This window comes from Sceloporus occidentalis, unplaced genomic scaffold (genome assembly GCF_023333645.1).
Source record: "Sceloporus occidentalis isolate IW3139 unplaced genomic scaffold, rSceOcc1.0.p SCAF_4, whole genome shotgun sequence".
NCBI lineage: Eukaryota > Metazoa > Chordata > Lepidosauria > Squamata > Phrynosomatidae > Sceloporus > Sceloporus occidentalis.
In genome coordinates this window covers 88,595,568-88,616,048 of record NW_028316984.1, presented here as the reverse complement: position 1 = coordinate 88,616,048, position 20,481 = coordinate 88,595,568, and the positions used below count along the sequence as shown (strand labels likewise).

General features: G+C 40.5%; 1 protein-coding gene across 2 annotated transcripts in view; it reads right to left on the bottom strand.

The window, feature by feature from the left end:
- B4GALNT4 (beta-1,4-N-acetyl-galactosaminyltransferase 4) overlaps positions 1-20,481 on the bottom strand; it is a 254,677-nt gene that overhangs the window by 50,380 nt on the left and 183,816 nt on the right. For both annotated transcript variants that reach the window (XM_089520798.1, XM_089520799.1), the window contains exons 7-8: positions 18,463-18,530; positions 3,983-4,061 (exon numbers count right to left, since the gene is read on the bottom strand). In XM_089520798.1, coding sequence (XP_089376924.1) covers positions 3,983-4,061; positions 18,463-18,530 — 147 coding nt within the window. The remainder of the gene's footprint in view (positions 1-3,982; positions 4,062-18,462; positions 18,531-20,481) is intronic.

The window sequence follows — 20,481 nt, the reverse complement described above, 5'->3', positions numbered from 1 at the left end:
TGCCCAAGAAAACCCTATGAAATTCATGGGGTCACCATAAGTCAAAAGGTGCCTTAAAGGCATATACATACACACGCAAGCTCAGGATGACAGATATAATTAAAAGAACAGGAGCTACAGCATCATTTGTGCCAAGAGGGTGAACTTTGTTTACTCCCAATTTCAAAATGGAAATACCAAAATCTAAAATCAGCAAACCAAAGAGCAGTTTAGCCAGGTGTATTGCCCTTACCATAATGCATATGTGACTATTTGCCTCCCCAGTTCCTAAAGTACTGTTTGTGTGTTTCCGTACAAACGAGATCAGCTACCATATTAAGAAAGAAAGAAAAAATGAAATAGTTTTAAAATAAATAAATAAATAAATAAATAAATAAATAAATAAATCTGCTCTTGTTAAAGGAATGTGGTTCTGTAACATCACTGGCTCAGTCAAACAGAACCAGAGGTGGTAGCAGTTCTAAGAGGTTCCCAGGCAAAATGCATGCTGATCCAACTGGACTTGGCTTCTTAAGGTGAACAGACGACGAGGAAAATGCAGAAGGGAAGGGGAGGTCTCACTGCTCTAGTGCCCCTCAATGCTCATGAGTCCCCAGAAGCAGCTGCTGATTGGTTCAGCTTGCTGCTACTCAAACTCAGCAAAGGAAAAGGTTTGATTTAAAATGGTGTGCTATAGGGTATTACCTATATTAGGGTATACCAAAAATAGTATTCTACAGTGAACTCGCCATGGGTTAGTGCAAGAGGGGCGCTCCAAAGAAGAGATACAAGGACTCCCTGAAACAACGTCTCAGGCTCGGCCAAATTGATCACCAACAATGGTCTGCCCTGGCCTCGCATCAGGAGGCATGGAGACGCACTATTCATGATGCTGCAACCTTTTTTGTTTTTTTGTTTGTTTGTTTTTTTAAATAATATTTTATTGATTTAAAATCTATTCCTTTACAAATATATCATCCTCTTAATATCTTCAACAACAATATAATATAGTACACCTAAAAAAAGAAAACAAAACTAAAATCACATAAGAAATATTTCCTCTATATAGTTTCATCTCTCTTCTTGAGTTTACTACTTCCTCCTCCGCTGACCTTCTCCTAATTTGTTCAACTATTATTTACTGACTCTTATATCCATGTAGTCCCTTTACCGTTAATCATTATTTATCTACTTAGCTGTTGCACCAACTTTTAACTTCTTAGAGATAATCCGGTATTTCCACTTTTCTTCCCCAAATTAAATATAATTCTATAAGTATTTAATAATAATAATAAAATTTTATTTATATACCGCCTTTCCAGGGATCAAGGCGGTTTCACAACTTAGCCCATATCAACAATAAAAACCATTAAAAACATCATAATAACAAATCATACAGTAAACAATCTCACGCTAGCTCAACAATGCTGCTAAGAGGGAGAAGAGGAAGGGGGTACATCAGGGGTCAAGGATATGCCTGCTGGAATAGGTGTGTTTTTAGCCCCATTTTAAATTGTTTTCTACACATAGTCTACTAGTATTATAGTTTAAATATATATCTTATCCACTATAAATAAAAAAGGTTAGATTCATGAAATAGATATTCCTTACTAGATAAATTTATATACATTTACCTAACATTCTTTTGAAACTATCCCATACCTTCTTTCCTTTCCTTTCGGATATATTCTAACCAGCTTTCCCATTCATTTTCAAATTTTTGTAAGGATTTATTTTTAATCAAATATGTTAATTTATCCATTTCAACCATATCCATCATTTTCAGTCTCCATTCTTCTACTGTTGGGGCTTCTTCCTCCTTCCAATACTTTGTATATATTGTTCTTGCTGCTATGATTGCAAATAATACAACCTTTTCATCTTTTCTTTCAATTGAAACACAACTCATCATATTCAAGAGATACATCTTGGGCTTTGGGTCTTCTTTAATGTTACACACCTTTTTTTAATTCTGTGTGTATACTATTCCAGAAATTTTTTGCTTTAACACAATTCCACCACATATGCATATAACTCCCTATATTTTCTTGACATTTCCAACATAAATTTTTATTCTTTTTAAACATCTTCGCCAATTTGTATGGGGTAAGATACCATCTATAGATAGATTTGTAAATATTTTCTCTCATTTCCACACTTATCAATTGTTTAATTTTGTCTTCCAAAACAATTTGGAATTGGTGAAGGTATTCCTGAAGTGGAAAAAATTATAAAATATCCAAAGAAACAAATTTCCAATTTGTATCAGTTGATAGTTAAATATGAATTAGAAGATGAAATTATTAACAAATTCATGGTAAAATGGGTGAAAGATTTAGGGGAAGTAATCCAATTAGAAGACTGGGAAAGACTTTGGAAGCTGCAACCTTTTTTGAAAGCTCACACCAAATGAGTCTCAAAGAGAAATGACAACGCAGAAAGAACCACATCCCGGAAACATCACCCAAGGAGACTTTCTGCTGTGCTTTCTGCAACAGGACTTGTTTATCACAGATTGGCCTTTTTAGTCATCAACACGCTTGTAGAAAGCGCGGGATGAGTCCTTTCTGAATCTTCGTTCGCGAAGTAAAGCCAGAGAGAGCGAGAGAGAGAGCTATAAGGTAGCAGTCCCAAGCCACCAGCTCGCCTATTCAAATTATTTATGTCTATCTATACCAGAAGAAAGCAAACACTTACACACCATTCTTGTGACAAACTGCACCAGAAGGCAGTCAAATAGCCCACTACCACTATTTCTGGAGCTGAGTTGAGCAACTGTTTTGCTATATAACCATTTATAATGTTTGGACCAAAAACAGCATTTGTAATTTGGATTTTTAATACAGTCTGCTTCCTTCTCTCTCTCTCACTCTGTAGATTTGTTACTGTTAATCCTGATGCTTGGAGGGCTGCTGTAATGACTGAGAAGCTTTTGGACATCTGCAAAGTGACAAAAGCAATTATATGCCAATGTCTGTCTGACTATTTTATATGCTTGCTTTTAAAGAGGCCCATACATGCTGTTCATTCTGCAAATTTAGTATTTACATAGGCATACTAAAGTAGCTGCTGATCAGGGAGAACAACCTTGCTTGCATATGCGGTTCTTGCCCCTCAGAGCTGTCAAGTGATTGATGCATAAGATCTTAAAGCAAAAATAATCCCATGCGGCACTTTCATATTTCCTGCATTCACTCTAGGTGTTACACCTGCCAGGGTGACCTAGAATCCTTTGGCAGAGACTTCACAGCAGGGACAGTCAGCCACTGGAAGGGGAGAACATTTACACTGAGTGGCTCTTCCTTTTAATTTAGAAGTAGGATGAATAGAGCCTCTTTAAAAAGACTAATATTTCACCTCCAGCAGCCTGCAGTGCATCGAAGGCTTCTGTAAAGGGAACACAGTTCCACTGAGAGGCATGAAAATGAGGCTATTTTAAAGTTTCTAGAAGATGGGAGACTTTTCATCTTGAGAATAAAAGAGTTTAAGAAATTACCAGCAAGAAAATCCCACTCACACACTCTCTGGCTCTTTCCCCAGAGAAGGACACAATTAATTTTGAGGAAAAAAAGACATTCTCAAGCTCTGCAGCAGAACAGAAAAGGCCTGGGGAGCAATCTCTGTCTCTCTCCCCCTCCCTCCCTTGACCTCAGTTTTATTGTAAAACTGATTAAGGAGGTTAGGGGAAAAAATGTTTCCTTTGGCTGGCTTAATCTGACAAACATGGACCTCTCATCAGCCCCCTCCTTCCAACCAGCCAGATACCTTTCATTCCCTCAACTGGTAGCCTGAAATTGAGGGCTGAGTTAATAAGGGTCCAAGCAGAAATTCAGCTTTCTCTAACAGACAGTAAAAATATATTCACTGTCACAATTTTTAGTCAAGAGACCAAGACATAGATGGTCAGAGGTGCTTTCTGTTTTTCAGCTTCCCCTTCGTTTAATTTTTCTGTTAGGTGACTTTATCTGATGTGGGAAAACAGTGTAAAGAGGATTATACTTACACCAACTTCCACGTGATCTGATCCATGGTCATCCTGCTTGTGAAGCAGCTCAAAGTAATAGCGCCTGGAGGAGAGGACGCTGTGGGGGGAAGAAAGATCATTAGAAAACAGGAAGTTTACCCCCAAGGTTACAGGGACTTTATGGGTTCTTTGTTTCTTGGGGAATCCTCAGCTACAGTAGCTATGCAGATCTCATAAATCATGAGGTGGTGAGCTGATACCTTCGAGAGGTTTAGCATTACAACCCCCACAACCCCTACCCAGCACGGCCCAGTGACAATAGATTCTGGGAGCTGTAGTCCACAATATTTGGCAGGTGCCAGGCTGCTTCCAACCCCAACTCCAACAATGAAGAAGTGCATCTAGGGACAGATTAAAATAGCAGAATATGATGCCATTTGCTGCTCACTTGCTCCAGGACTTTCTCTAGCAAATTTCCTTTTTTGCTTTCCCAATCTCTTTCAAAGTGCTAGAGGTCTCTTGGGTCCTCTCCGCAGGCTGACTGAAAGTGACTGTGGAAGAAACTGGCTCAAAAATAAACTAGATATTAAAACCTGTACTATTTCCTCCCTTTGTTAATTGTGTACAAAACATACCCAGATTCTCCACTTGCAGAAAAATTGTGCTGAGGCATGTAAACTAACTGTGCAGCCTGGCACTATCATGGCAGTGCTCACATTTCCACAAAGTTAGCAAAGCCTTGGTAATAGCTAATGTGACAGAGAATAAGAGGTGGCAGTGCAGCTACTAAGTGTCCAAACTGTGACCAGCAAGGTCTATGGTTCAAATGTTGCCCCAGTCTTCTTGTTAGGCAAGCCCCTGGCACTCAGCTTCAGTTTCGCCATACAGGAACAATAGGAACAGGGGAAAATTGCCTTGCAGGGCTACTGTACAGGTAACTGAAATGCTGTGTACACTGTGCCTCAAACACCTCAATATGTGTTACAAACACTAACAAACTAGCCTTGATGGCAACAGGCTGACTTACCTGCCATATTATGTGTGAAAGTGGGGAGACCTGGGGCCCATTCACACAGCATAATTATATATAGCAATATGATTCAACTTTGACTGTCATGGCTGAACCCTATGGAATCTTGGGGTTTCCCATTTAGGGAGGGGTATTTAGCATTCACAGCTAGAGAGCATTAATGCCTCAGCAATCTACAAACCCCAGGATTCCATAGGATTCAGTCATGGCAGTGAAATCATAGACCTATAATAGTGTAGCATGAAAGAGACCCTGTTTTTAACATCACAAGAGGCATATGAGTGATGAGAACGGTATCATTTCCACTCTTACCTTTCTATAAACCACTAACTCCCACATTTTCTTTTAGCCCAGCTCCATTACCAAAGGTGAGCTCAGCAGGAAAAAAGTGTTTGAGGCAATGGATTGTGGGGAGGTAAAGTGCAAGAAGTTACATCTCTCTTTACCCTTATGCCTCTCTTGTTCACAGACTCCCCTGCATACTGTATGTGAAAATCACTCCTGTGATTAAAAAAAATCTGATACTATCACACTTACTTTGACCTTAAACAGAATCTTGATGATGATTATTATTATGGAAAGTAAGGTTGGGAATGGGGAGGATGAGAAGAAAGCAAGTTCCAAGAGATGAGGAAACAGAATCAATACAGAGTATGGAGGCACATTACTGCTTTCTAATTACTGGAAGCTGTGGCCACAATCTTCTTTGGTCACATCACAAAATGCCCATGTGGGTTCAATAATCTGTGCAAAATTCTCATTGCTCTAAAGTAGTGTTTTCTCTCTTAACCTCTGTCCATTCCCAGTTGAAATCTGACTACCTTCAGAACTGAAATTGTGAGCCAGATTCCAAATTATGCAGGAGCATCATACATATTGTATATATAAAGCATTAATTAAAATAGGCAGAAAGAATGGGAAGGACTGTGATGAACATTCAAGGATTCAGAAAGCAATCATACATGCATGTATTCTGAAGTAAAAGATGGCAAGCCATTTAAGGATACAAGAAGTAGTAGTACTGGAACATATATATGAACAGAATGCTCCCAGCAGTTCCAGAAATGAAAGAAGCCTACACCAGTTTGACAGAGGCAAGATATACACGTTCCTAGCACAGCCAAGATTCTGCTGTTCAATTGCTGCTGCCTGTCAATCCTGATCAGTGAGTGCAGAGGGCTCCTAAAATCTTTTTCAGACACACTTGTTGGCTTGGTGTGTTGCATGTCACTGCTGTCATGGAAACCATATCCATCTCTCACATACAAGGAGACAGATGCCCCTCTGTATTAAGCTGACCATATACCAAACACTTGAGATGCTGAGTGCATCTTCTGACACAAACTCCACAAGGCTGATAGAACTTTGGAGCTTTGGGTGCAAGGGTTCTTAAGTGTGGAGAAGAAAAAAGATCCAATCGTCAGTCTTAAGGTGCTGGTTGGCTTGTATCATAGGGTTTTCTTGGCAAAATTTCTTCAGAGGAGGTTTGCCACTGCAATCTGGTAAGGGTCAGAGAGTGTGACTTGCACAAGGTCACCCAGTGGGTTTCAAGGATGAATGGGGGTGTGAACCCTGTCCATAGTCCACCTTGCTCTTCTAAACTCAATCATAGCAATGGCTAAAGCAGGGATGAGCAAAGTGTGATGTGTGGATTGCACACAGCCCTTAAGACTGTAAAGGAGCCCCCAAATGTCCCTAGATCCCTCCTATTTTTAAAAAATATTGGATCAATTTTATGGCATGTTTTTGCTTCAAAACTGTTCCAACTTCACCAAACCCAATAACCACATTTTGGATTTTGTGGCTAAAATGAGGTGAGACCTTTTACCAGTAGACAGTTTGGTATGGCTGAAAGAAAAGTAACTTGGTGAAGTGATTTCATACAAAGGAGAGAAATGGATTCAAACACCCATTTCATAGAAACAAACTGGTGAGGTTCAAATACAAACTACTCTGGACCCAAATTTGTTCCAATATACAACAAATTGAAAGTCATGTGTACATATTAGCATCCATTCACACCATACATAACTACACCAAACAACACATACAGGGGCCTCTTGCACACATAGCAACACACACACACAACCCACAAGCAATAAATTGCCTCACTTCTTGCCATCCCCTCTAGCCCCTCTGCCATATAATCACTATCCATCCCAACCTATTTTTTTAAATTGGGGGGGGGGGGAATAGCTGAGTGTACATCAAAATGAAGTCCCCTCCGCCTTTTTTATTTGCTAAGAATATTCTGGGGTATGCACAAGAGCATGAGGAAATATTGGAAATACAGATGGTGCTCATGGCAATTGCATCACTTTGTGGTAAATGAGTCTTACAGTCTAAAAATATATGAATTTAAAAAATCACAAGGGATAGATGTCCTTGTAGATACTCTACCTATGAACATGGTGGTATAACCGAGTGACAATATTTCAAAAGTCTTTAACAGAAATTGGGGTGGGGGAGATTATCTGATCCATAAACTTAATGGCTAAAGAAATGTGTTGTCTTTAATCTCGAAAGTGTAAATGCTGACCAGGGAGATGGACCCCAGATCTGCTGCCATTACTTTCTTCTTATTGGCTGGACTTTAGTTTTTAGGAGGTTTTTTTTTTTTTTAAAGTTACTTGAACAAGTCATGTAGTCTATTTCAAATGGCACAAGGTACTTCTGTTAGCTATAAACTTTCAACTCCTACAACACTTTTCTGTACAAGATACAGTAGAACAGTATTTCTCAACCCTTTTAGCCTGGCAGAATCCCTAATTTTTTTTTCATATCTCAGGAAATCCCTGCATAAAAATTATTATATCTACAGCCTCTTTACTTCCCCCCCTCCACCCCATCACAGTCTCTTACAGAACCCTGTTTGATAAAACCTGCAGTAGTGCAAAGCTGGATACAAGCCAAGAAGATAGATTAGGGCTTAACTGTTTTTGTGGTCCAAAATATCTAGTGGATGCCACTACATTGGCATCCACTAGATATTTGGGGAAGCCCAGACAATGGTGACAGCAAAGGAGCAGCCTTGTTCTGGCCAATATGGCAGAAATGCTGGAAGTCAGAAATGAGGTTTACCCTGCTTTGGTCAGGCCTCACCTGGAATACAGGTCTGGGCACCACAATTCAAAAAGGATGTTGACATGTTGGAGCATGTCCAGGAGAGCCACCAAAATAGTGAAGGGTCTGAAAACCATGCTTATGAGGAAAGACATTTTGTGGGAAACACAAAAGAAAACTTGATTTGTTCCTCTTTCGCTCCTCCTCCCCTCTCTCCATGTGTCTATAGTGTGCATGCACACTGCTATGTACAACCAGGGCATGTAAACCAGGAACATCAAAGCCTCCTCACCACAGCTGTGGCTTAGTTGAAGAAGAAGAAGATGAAAAAAGCTCCTCTAATTTCCCTTGGGAAACTCCAGGACATACACCAGGCTCTTGCTATTGAAGCTGGCTGAGCTCCAATCAGTTGCTTCACTGAACAGTGCATGGCAAATGTGCCCAAACTATTCTTGCTACCACCAACAATCGCCGCCCTTCCCTCCCACTTTCTTTCACTGGCTCCCTAATTAGATTACCGCACAAATTGTCCTCAGTTAATCATCTGCAAGGGAATCTGCAGTATATTAACACCCCACACTGAGTGTTTCTAAAGGGGAGTCCCCAGGGTTCCAGAAACTGTGTCAGGCCTGTGTATGCTTTCTTTGCGAACCAATCGTGAAGCATCACAAACCAGCTCCTCCCTGTTATAACAGCAGCTTTAAGAAAATCTTGGGCTGGAATCCAACAAGCCCACAGGTACAGTCTGTGCCAGGTGATCCCTGATAGCAAAGAAGGATGGGGCAAGACATTTTCAAATAACCAAATATCTGTTTCTAGATGTTCTGTTTGCACTATACAAAAGTGAGCAACATGATTTTAGAGAGGTTCACTTCTCAACTGGTTTAATCCCCCCCCCCCCCCGAATTCTCTGCTTTGTTTTTACTGGTTTGAAAATCCATTCTGTCCCAAATGTCCTTTTCCAAACTAAGCTCTCTTGTTGAAAGGGCTGGCTATGGCAAGTTTTGTGCTCCTTAAAAGACCAATCACTTTACAGAAACAGTTCTACTGTAGTAAACATATTAGTAATGAAGGTGCCACAAGGCTCTTTTGTGTGTTGCGGGAATGTTTTTAAATCTCCTCACATTAGATGTCAACAGGCAGAGCAAATTGTTTAACCTAAAGTGAGAGAAACTCTGGGTCTGCTAGGGAGAAAGTTCCATCTCAGAACACATATTTCTCACCTCATGAAATGGAAAATTAATGTCCCCTTTAAGAAATCACCCACTTCTTAACAGGAGCACATTAAGCACAGAAGCCTTCATGGCCCCTTCCTTTATCCTTTCCTCCAAAGCAGGAGTTGGGAAGCTCAGGTTTTGAGGCCAAGCCCCCAGAGGGTCTCACCCTCTTCCAGAGTAGTGTGGTTTTATGGTTGCCCAGCTTTTGTATGGTATTTTCCCTCCAAATTCCAAAGGATGGGAAATGCCTTGCTGCTATAGCTATACATACATGTATATTTTATGATATATATGTATGTACGTATGGACACCCATTTCACAAAAATGTTCTTCTCGGCCCAGGACAGAGGGTCCCAAAGCGGTGTGCCACTGACGATATTAGCGTTAGGGACCGCACACCAACTGCATGGTCCCTAACCCTAGCATGGCATGGCGGCAGCATCATGGCAGCATCCCATCCACACTGGTGCCGCCATCTTGACATAAACGACGCACAGCATATATACATTGCTGTGCATCGCTTACATCATGAGTGTGCCATTGGCATCCACCTGGTGACCCAAAAAGAACTCGTTTTTTCCGGGTTCTTTTTACTCTGTAGGAACTCTGCACAGTTTGGCGGCTGCAGCATCCCTCCAGAGGGAAACAAGCCACGTCAAGTCCGGCTGTTTTTAAAGGTATGCACCAGGCCTTAGTCAGCCTATTTTAAGGTATAGGCCCAACCCTTGTTCATATTCTATGTATCTCCTCCCCCTCTTCTCTCTCTCTGTAAAAATCCATTTTTTAAAAAGGTGGAAATATCTCTTCTAAGGCCCAGTTACTAGCAGCAAAATACTTGTAATATCCTGGCATAAGTTAATATATTGTCATTTTTGGCCCTACCTGCATCCCAGTCACCACTAGAACGTGGCTCTTGAGGATTTCTTGGAAACTGAATTCAGCCTTTGGACTGAAAAAGATTTCTCAACCAACTCTTACCATCCCTAATCGATGGTCATGCTGGCTGGCAAAGATTAAAACAGAGCTCAACATCATCAGAGGACACTAGGTTCACCATCTCCTACTACAGAGGGAAGCTCCAGAAATCTACATTATTGCAGGGGCATTCCTCAGATGAAGGGTCAGGGGCTTTCCTCAAGGCTTAAAAAGTCTGAGAGAGTGTAGGACTTTTGTGCAGAAAACACTTTCTGCATGTGGCTTTCCTGTGCAGGAAACATTTTTTTCTGTGCAAAATACTCTTTCTGTGGAGAAATATTTGTGGGTTTTCTGTGCAGAAAACAGATTTCTAAAGAGAAAAACAATGTGTATGTTTCTACAGAGAAATACTTTCTGAAATACAAATAATCTCACAATAGGCTCACAGCTCCCTATATTATAATAATAATAATAATAATAATAATAATAATTTTTATTTATATATCCCGCCTCTCCCTACGGATCGAGGCAGAACAGCACATATTCTTCCCAAGCGAGAAATCTTTTCTCAGCCAATAAATAAATAGCAAACAAACATTCTTTCCATTTTTGAGCCTCACTTTACCCACAACTGGGAAGAATGGTGGGATATTTTTTCCTTCAGAACTAGAAAAGGGAGCATCATGCAACTCTTAAATCCCATTCAGGCATTACCCTTTCTAGCCATAGACAGAAGGGCTGGGAATCATGCAGCCCTCCAGACGTTGTTGGTCTGCAACTCCCTGTATTCTTCACCACTGAGGAGTTTATCAGACAAGGGGAATTGGAAGTATAATCCGATGGCAATCTGAACGCAATCATGGGGTTTAACGTTATTGCGTGATAACCCACTACACACAAATTTGGGTAATGGGAAGTCAGTCCAAACGCAATCATGTGGTTTCACGTTATTGCGTGATAGACTGTCACACGCAAATTCGGGCAATAGGAAGTCAGTCGGAACGCAATCGTGGGGTTTCACGTTATTGCATGATAGACTGCCACATGCAAATTTGGGCAATGGCATGCTATTTTTGGGCAATGGGGAGCCAGTTCGAATGCAATGAGTATTCACGTAATTGCGCGAAACTAGCGACTTTAAGTGAATGCGTTTTGGCCCCACTTTCTTTTCATTCGAATTTCAGAGAAATTCCTCCTGTTTGATAACATACTGAGTATGTTGGCTAGTTTGGATGAAGGGCCATGTGCTCCCCAGCCCTCTTTCCTGACTCTCCTCCCCTTTTGCAATTGTTAGACCCCAAATTGCTTTATCTTATTTCTAGGTGGGCACAATGCAGTCCTAAGGCTGAATCCATCTTGCCCTGAGGCTGCTTTTCTAGCCCCTCGATGGCTTCAAACTCCAGACAGTGCCCTTTTTGGCCAAAGAAGGGAGTGAAATCCCATCTTAGCAGCCTCTAAGACAAGAAATTCAGCGTTTAAATAGTTGGCACCTACCCTTCCCCACTTAACATAAAACTGTTTAACATTTTTTTAAAAAAAATTCGTTTTTTTTTCAAAGCAAGAAATAGAACAGAAAGGGCGGGGTTTTGCTTTCTTGTATTTTGGGCTAACTACATGGGCCCTACAGTGTGTCAGGGAAGAAAGCTGGAGCTTGGACCACCACACTTGCACATTTGTTTTAACAATTTACAATCTGCATCCTGACTCCTATAGAACCCTCTCCCCTCTGGTTTTGCATCCTGTAACAGACAGAATCTTAAAAGCTTCTCAGTCTTGTGAGTTTCTATCTTGAGTCAACACTTCCCCATTCCCAAACCAACTATTTTATATTATCTAGTTATCTGCATTATTTATTTAGACTTTGCCCTTTATAAAGCTCCATCATACTACTTCCTAATATTCAATGCAATTATTGTACCTACTTTGAGCCTCCTGTGTTCATGAAAATGCCACTTCAGATTATTTTGTCAGGATGTGGATTGCAGGGTCCAATCTGCCTAAGATGTATTATTGCTAAGGTCCTAAAGGACCTAAAGGTATGTTTACTAACATATACGATTCAGGCATGTTATCTTACATTATGCATGGAAAGCAGTGGCCTTGATGGCTGGACGATTCTGGGAGAAAGTGCTAATAAATCCCCCTGCCATAAGGAATCTCTATCAGGGTACCAGCATCCAAGTGTTTCTTTGTAGATCTTCAACATGGGGATGTCATAAGTGGAGAGGCAGGAACTCACATCCCCATGTCATTCAACATGATTTGAAAAGAAAAATACTTCAGTACTGATGAAGGCCATGCTCAGTATGTTGTTTTGGGCTGGAATGCTCCTCAGCATTTCCAGCCTTGGGTAGAAACCAGCTGGAAGACAGTATGTGACCTACACATTTTTAGCTGGCTATTTCTATTTTGCACAGCTCATTTGCAATATTTCTGCTCCTGCTTCTCACAAAATGGAAATATAGGGCTGAAGGGCAGGGTATAAATACCATAAATAAATAAAATAATAATCATGAGCAAAATGTAGTAATGAAAAGAGAAACACAGCCCAACTGTAATCCTTTCTCTATTAGCGCTTTCTGCATGGTTCCCCATGCACTTCTGTGCCGTCTACCCTTCTCTTAGAAACATGCAGCGAGTGAATTATGTAGCTTCTTGCAACTGAAAGATATCCAAAGGTGTATAATATGTGAAATTATTCACATGTGTTTCTTTACGCAGAACTCTCCAACAAATAATCTTGCAAACCAAACTGAAACACTGGCAAGTCATAAATGTTATATGTATACCCTTCAGAAGATGACTAAAAAGGCACAATACAGAAAATAAGAAAGGGGATTGTCTGAATCATGTGAAATCCCCATTTCTCAAATTAAGCCACAAGAGCACACCTCTGTAGAATCTGTTTCTGACTCTGCTTTGGTATGAGATAACCTGGGCAAAGCTGTTCACTTTGCTTTGCTTTATATCTTAATGTCTGCCAACACGAAATTACATTAATAGCCCTCAAACATGTGCTAGATTATGGTTAGTTAGACTTATATTATATATAAATAATATATATAATATATAATATAAGATTAAGTAATCTGATATCCTTTAGGGCTGAAGGGCGGGGTATAAATACTATAAATAAAATAAAATTCACTCTTGCCTTTAAAGTGCATTGTGAACCTACAGCATGTATTATGGTTGCTCAGCAGAATGGAGCACAAGGGTGGAGAAGAGGAGAAAAGAATATATATACACACAGAGACAGTGTGCCCGCTCCATATGCGGGAACACCATACGCGGCTTCCGTTTTACATGGAAACCGCAAGGCAATTAAATGAATGGCACATGCACCCACGGCGCACGTATGCTGTCCTGCTGGGAGCATGAGCCCCATTATAATGAATGGGGTTCGAGCATATGCGTTGTTCACCTTATGTGTGTAGGGTGGGTCCAGCAAGGCTCCACTGTATGTATCTCTCTCTCTCTCTCTCTCTCTCTGTGTGTGTGTGTGTGTGTGTATGAAACAGATAGGATTTGATTGCGTTAAGTTCCAATGCTCTGCATTAGGTGCTTCATTTTCAATGAAACCAGCCTGCAAAAAACAGTTAAATCCACTGCCTTTTGTAGCTGAGATGGGAAATCAAACTATTTAGTTTCATCCTATGTTATTTGCCCACAGAGTTATAGCGGACAGAGATGTGTGCCCCCATCCCTGTGCCCACTCAGCTTCATTTACTGAACTGCTGAGCACCTCAATTAATAAGGCAAGGCATTTCCCAGCATGCACTGGTCCCTAACAGGCATTCCTCCATGCTTAAAGGAGGGCTAGCTCAGTGACAGAAAGAGAGAAAAACCACATTTATTAGCTGTACTGTGGCACCGACATAGTGACACACTGGAAATCTGCCAGTATGCTGCCCAGTGATTGGTTTTCTCTGCTTTCTGGGCAGGTGCATGCCCATTCATTTTTCTTTTCTTTTCTGGACAGCTTCCCTCATTTCTTTTCCCCAGCAGCTGGGAGAAGCAATAAGCATTCAGTGCACATCTTCCCTGTTATTTCAGAGTTCTTTCGTGTCTTGACCCTAGCAAGAAAACTCTGTATGTCCTGTTCTTCACATTTGTCCTTCTGCCAGTTTGAGGTCATGGCATAGGATATATCACAGAGAAACAAGAGGCTATGGCGAAAGGAAAACAGATATATTTATACAGGGTGCATGACAACACTCCACAGGCTACCACCAGGAAAGGAAAAGTTCATAACCCTCACCAGTCTTTCCCAGTAGCCTACTTGAGTACCATTGTAACAAGCTCTGCTTGCAATGCTGAGGCTGCTTGGTGATTAAACCCTTGTGGCTGGTGAAGGTCAAAGGAGTGTAACATGTGAAAAGGGCACCAGCTGACTGCAGTTATTGGCTGTACATGCAAAAAACATTAAACATATTAAGGGGAGGTATTATACATATATTGTGTACAAGTACAAGGCAGAGGGCAGGACTAAAACCAATGGACAAATTCTGAAGGATCAAATTTTGGTGAAACATTAGGAGAAATGTCCTAATGAAACAGCTGTCCAATGGTGAAATTTTGGGAGGTGTTTAGCTTTCTTTTACTGGAGATACTTCAGCAGAGGATGGACGGCCATCTGTGAGAAATACGATAGTTGCACCCTATGTTACACAGAACCTAGTTCAGAGCTTAGATCAGCATCCTGTTTAAGACTGGCAAGCATCCAGGTGACCACACCTACAGGAATTGGCAAGGGAAAACCAGTCCAGTCCCAGGGATTTCACAAGTGTTATCAGCTGAAGCATGGTCCAGGCAGTCGAAAGATCAAAAGGAAAAAGCAGTCCTAAGCAGAGACCAAAGCTGAGAAGAGAGTTGTCAGAAAGACTGGTTTGAAGATACAAGCTGAAGGTCAGAAATCTACAATGCCATCAGACAGGGTTGTGTGGAAGTTGTGGTGCTATTGACTACAGCAAATTTATAGCCAGCCATAATGAAGCCCAGTTGGCTTCGTTAGCTCAGCAATCCTGTATTTAAAGTGGAGCAACATGTTGCCTGACCTTTTGCTCCCAGAGCTTCAGTTGTGATTCTCAGTGGAGAGAGGGGTTTCTGCTTGCTCTTGATTTGCAGCTGCTGTTTGGGAAAGACCAGGCTCAGGCTCTGCCTCTACAGTGGCATGGCAGGACTGCCAGCCTCCTTCAGCTCCGATAGGGACATATCATTTTGGTGCTCCTCTTCACATTCTAGATCCAACCAGACCTCCTCCAGATAGGTTGCGACAATCAGAACTTGGAAAAGTTACTTTTCCAGACAGCAACCTCCATGGTCCCCAAAGAGCATGGCCAATGCAGAGCATGTTGGTTTGGGAGAATTTGGGAGTTATAGTTTTTTAAAATTTTATTTTTTATTGAAGTATATATAAACATGCAATATATGCTTAATTGGACATCATAAATGCAACACAAAATGCAAGCACAAATACAGCACCAGAGATGAATTTATCCTACTCTACTGTCCTCCCATTAGTTATGTGTAAAAATATATATATAAAAAGGATAACTTTTCTAAGTTCTGGTCTAGATAACCTCCAAGGTACCCTGCATCTCTAAAATTCTTTGATTACAGCCACTGGAAGCTGGGGGTTGCCATGTCAGTGGGGTGAAAACTACATCCAGGCTCTAATTTTAAAGGAGCTATCCAAGATATTTGAGAGCCAGCATAGTGAGTGTTGGACTAGAACACTGAGAGACTAGATTTGAATCCTCACTCGATTATGGAAATCCACTGAGTAACCTTGGACAAATCCCACTCTCTCAGCCTCAGAAGGCAAAAGCAACCCTCTCTGAACAAATGCTGCCAAGAAAATCCCATGATAGCGTTATCTTACAGTCACCATAAATTGGAAACGACTTGAAGGCATACAACAATAACAATCTAAAGTGCTGGATGTATTTAGGGACAAGGTTCACCACCACCTTTAAAAGCTGGAATGTAATGGATTCACCACTCCACTGACATGGGAGCTGCCAGTGCCCACTGATTACAGCACTGTGTAAAATAAGACATGAAAGCATCACATGGATGCAGAGTGAGAGAGAAAGACCACAGCTCTGAAGCATCAAGGACAGTCCCACTCAGCAATGAATTGATGGAGCAAGCAAAGACAGGTCCAGAAGAGAGCTGCCAGCTCCATCCAGAGCTGTGTCAAACAAGAAGGCAAAGCCATGTGAGGGGAGCTGACAGACTTCGCATGTACACAGAAAAAATCTTCAATCTGACAGGCCTGAGAAAAGGACAAAGAGAAGGAGCATAGAAAATAGTGATAAAGTGGGGGAAGGGAGGTTCAAGAAGAAAGTCAGAAAAGGGGAAGCAACTAATGAAGGAAACAAACATACTGGAGTAATGCTTAATAAGCTTGCATAATTATTGAGTGGCTGAGGCTGCCTCTAAGGGATAGAACTGCCTTTGGACAAGGGCAGCCTGGGTGCAAAGCTCACCCTCTGGTGAGAACTCACAAATTACAAGCATTCCTCAGCAAGACATCACCTCTCAGCCTCTGTTTTCCACCTGAAAACTGGGGGAATAGTGATCTACTTCACAATAAAAACTGTAAAGCACTCTACAAACTGAAAGTGCTGTTTAAAGGATGAAAGTCATCTTGTAATCCTGCTGTTCCGTGCATTTCAACATTCTCTGGGTATCTTGTTTATGTATCTTTTTAGAAGCATGTTAATGATGAGCATCAGGTCCCAGGGAATGAGGGATATCAAACTGGTAAAATGTTGCTACATCTGTTTCTGTTGCTATAAGTATATGCAAACATTTGACAAAATGTTCTGTGTATCAAGACAACCTGTGTACTTCATTAGAAGAAGTCACTGTTTTCCTTCCTTTGTATCTCTGTAACACTGAAACATATACAAGATGTTGTGATCAAATGAGAACATATGCTCACTTGTTAGAAATGTCACTTTTTAGGAATCTGTATAATTTGAAATACTCAAAATTATATTTTAAACGGTAAAATACTTATTTGAATAACTGGTCTACCACAGTTGCCAGACTAGACTAAAAACCTACCATTCTGTTTCCAAGAGGGAATAGACAGATACTTCAGGAAGATTACAAAAATGAGATGGTGGCAACAGCCCCCTCCCCAGTAATTGGTATGAATGTAGAATTTCATGGTCAATTACCACTGAGAGACCTATCCTCCATGAATTTGTCAATCCTTCTAAGAAAGCCATTGGTGCTAACAGCCATCATTGAATGTTGTAGTTGTGAATCTTGTAAGTGGTGGTTGTCTGGTGGGGATGTATGCTATGTGATATTGCTCTGGAATGGGCAAGCTCACACCATGTTTACTGTCATGTCACAGAATAATTACTAAATTAATCCAAAGTGTACTTTTCACCAGGACTACGTACTATGTAGATTATTATCACCTTCATTGTCCTTGCTATTATTCAAGTTTGCATACAAAATCTCCATTCTAGTAACTGCAAGGAAATAATACAAATCGATGTTTGTTTTTTCCTAACCCAGTAAAATAAAATCCTAATTTATATTTTTTAAAAGTACGTTATCTTTTTGAGAACCCCTTAATAAAATTACTATTCTGTTCCTTTCCATTTTTTTCCACCTGAAATTTGCTTGCAGCAAGCAAAGAGAAAACTATTTGTTCTTTTAAAATACTGAAAGGTAAAAATTTCTCCATAAAAAAAGTGATGACTCCTGATTAAGAAGCTGTATTCTTCTTTCTTCCAAAGCCTATGCCAGCTAAGGAAAGGTAGAAGAAAATCTGAAAATAAAACTTACAGATGCATCCTAGCTCTCCCCTTCCAGTCTGATGGTTGAAGACTATCTGGAGGGCACAAAGTGACTTAGGATGTAGCAGAAGGGTAGCTTTAGAGGCCCCCAAAACATCTACTGAAAGCTCTGGGGGGACAGGTCTATTATGAGCAGTATTTGCATTGATGGAAGGGATCCAAACTGGGTGTTCTGGGAGCAGCCTTGGCTTTGACAGATTAAAAGCCCCCTTGATTTTCAAGCACGGAGCTCCCAAACAATGTCACCTTGAGTCTGGATTTGTAACCTTACCTCTCAAGCTTTCAAAGTATGTGTTTGGGGGAGGGGGTATTAAAAAGATCAAACACAAAGCTAAAAAAAGGCCACCAATTACAATAAAGTACCAGTAATTTTGACATGGTGGATTACCTGCCACATAATACCGCCTCCTTCCTGAGACTTTCTGTAGGTTGTCACATAGAGCAGAAGGACACAGCAATCACACTTACCGGATTGGCTTGGAGACTTGAGAGCTGAATTTTGTGAATTCTCCTGGGGCAGTCCATTCAGAGCCCAGCTAAAGAGGAAGACAAAGGATGTGAATACAGGAACCAAATTCAAGATTTGACAAGGGAAAATCAAATTCAGAAAAGAAAAGAAAATCTAAAGGAACATTGATCAGTCTTCATTAGAAGATCACAATTTAGAAATCTTTGAGCACAGGTTCTTCAGAGGAATGATCTGACACATAACTCTCAGGCCCTAAGACAAGGGTGAGCAAATATACAGGAGATGGGGGCAGTTTCTCCTCATGCTTCCCTGATGCACTGTTGTATTTTGGCATCCCAAAAGTAAAATCTAGTCACCATTTTAACTGATTTTCAGCCTTTTCAGTTTGTAAAGTTTTTTTGAGGGGTGGGGAGGGGATAAACATTTGCATCCCATTTGGGATGAATTTGGCCAGTTTTCAGATGACATTTGTCCAAAGACTCGTATAAAATCATATGTGGGCTACAGGGGAAACATTTTGAGATCCCAAGGGCTGCATACAGCCTACATACTGCACTTTGCCCTCCCTATATAGGAAGAAAAATGTAGAAATATCCTTAGCCTACACCTGCCAATCTCCTTTTACAAACAGGAGATTATTATGGCTTTTCATTTATTGCTTTGTTAAGAAAACCCTATGAAATTCATGGGGTCACCATTAGTCGACAGATGACTTGAAGGCACATATATATATATATACACACACACACACACACACACACACACACACACACACATTATTCTCTATCTTCCCTTGTTTGTCATCTGGCCTGTATTATTTCTAGTATAATAAAATGTTTTGTTTCTTTTTAAAAAGCCCAGATTTTTCTAGTATTACAATCTTCTTAATCAACCCATTATCATCTGTGCAAGTATTGAGCTGCCAAATCAAAGGAGAACTCTGCAAGAGGTCTCCTCAGAGTTAATTATGGTAAGAAAAATATTCTTCATCCCACAACTGGGTCTCTGTAACTAGAGAGCTCTGTAATGAGTGGGTTAAAAAGAACTGCCACAGCCTTGAAGATGCTCCAGCTACTTTTTACCTTAAAAGTACAAGTTCCTTACAGATGCACAAATGGAATGAGCTACAACTGTTCTTGGACTTAACACCACTGAATTTCTTGGCTGTGTTATGTTGAAAAAGTGGTCACAATGGAGAATTCAATTTTTCTTACTTTTATTTGTTGGCTAAGTGTCAAAAGTTAAAGAAGTGTACATACATGTGGAATTTCCAATCTTGGCAATCACAGGGCCTTATAACCATCAATATAAACATGAATTTAATAACATCCAAAATCCACAAAACTGCTATATTTTACTTATTTATTGAATTTATATCTTGCCTTTCTCCCACAGTGGGAGCTTGCATCATGTATTTTGTGCATTTTGTTGACCAATAATGGCATCAATGTTATGTAGGTTTTGGATGTTATTGTACTTTGCTGTATGGCCAACATGACAACACCTGGATATATAAACATAAATGTAGTATGATGGCACCAGCCTTTTCTGATAACTGAAGACAACTTTTGCTCAGGAAAAAAGAAAGAATAACATGCAATTCATACAGTTTTACAGAGAAGGTTAGATGGTCACCATGTTGCAGGACCTAACCATCTTCCTAGTGAGAGACCAGACATTACAGACAGTTGCAAGTTTCTCTCTCCTAATGGTTATTCACCCCCCAACACACATTTTTTTTTTATAACTGAAAAGCATATTCAGAGGCTCTCATTTTGGTAAAAGAGGTGCAACTTAACCTTTTCCTTTCCTGCTCCCCAGGGCTATTTTTCCTCTTTGCAAGGAAACAGATGTATCCCCATATCTTTTTGCCTGCTGATGAGAAAGCAACATATTTGAGCATATGGCAGGAAAAGGTTAAGCAGTCCCTCCTCCTCTTCTTTCTTCCAATTGATCTTTTGCTTTTGATTGGACAACAATATCTGACAGATAGCCATTTTAGTGAAGACTTTGGACTG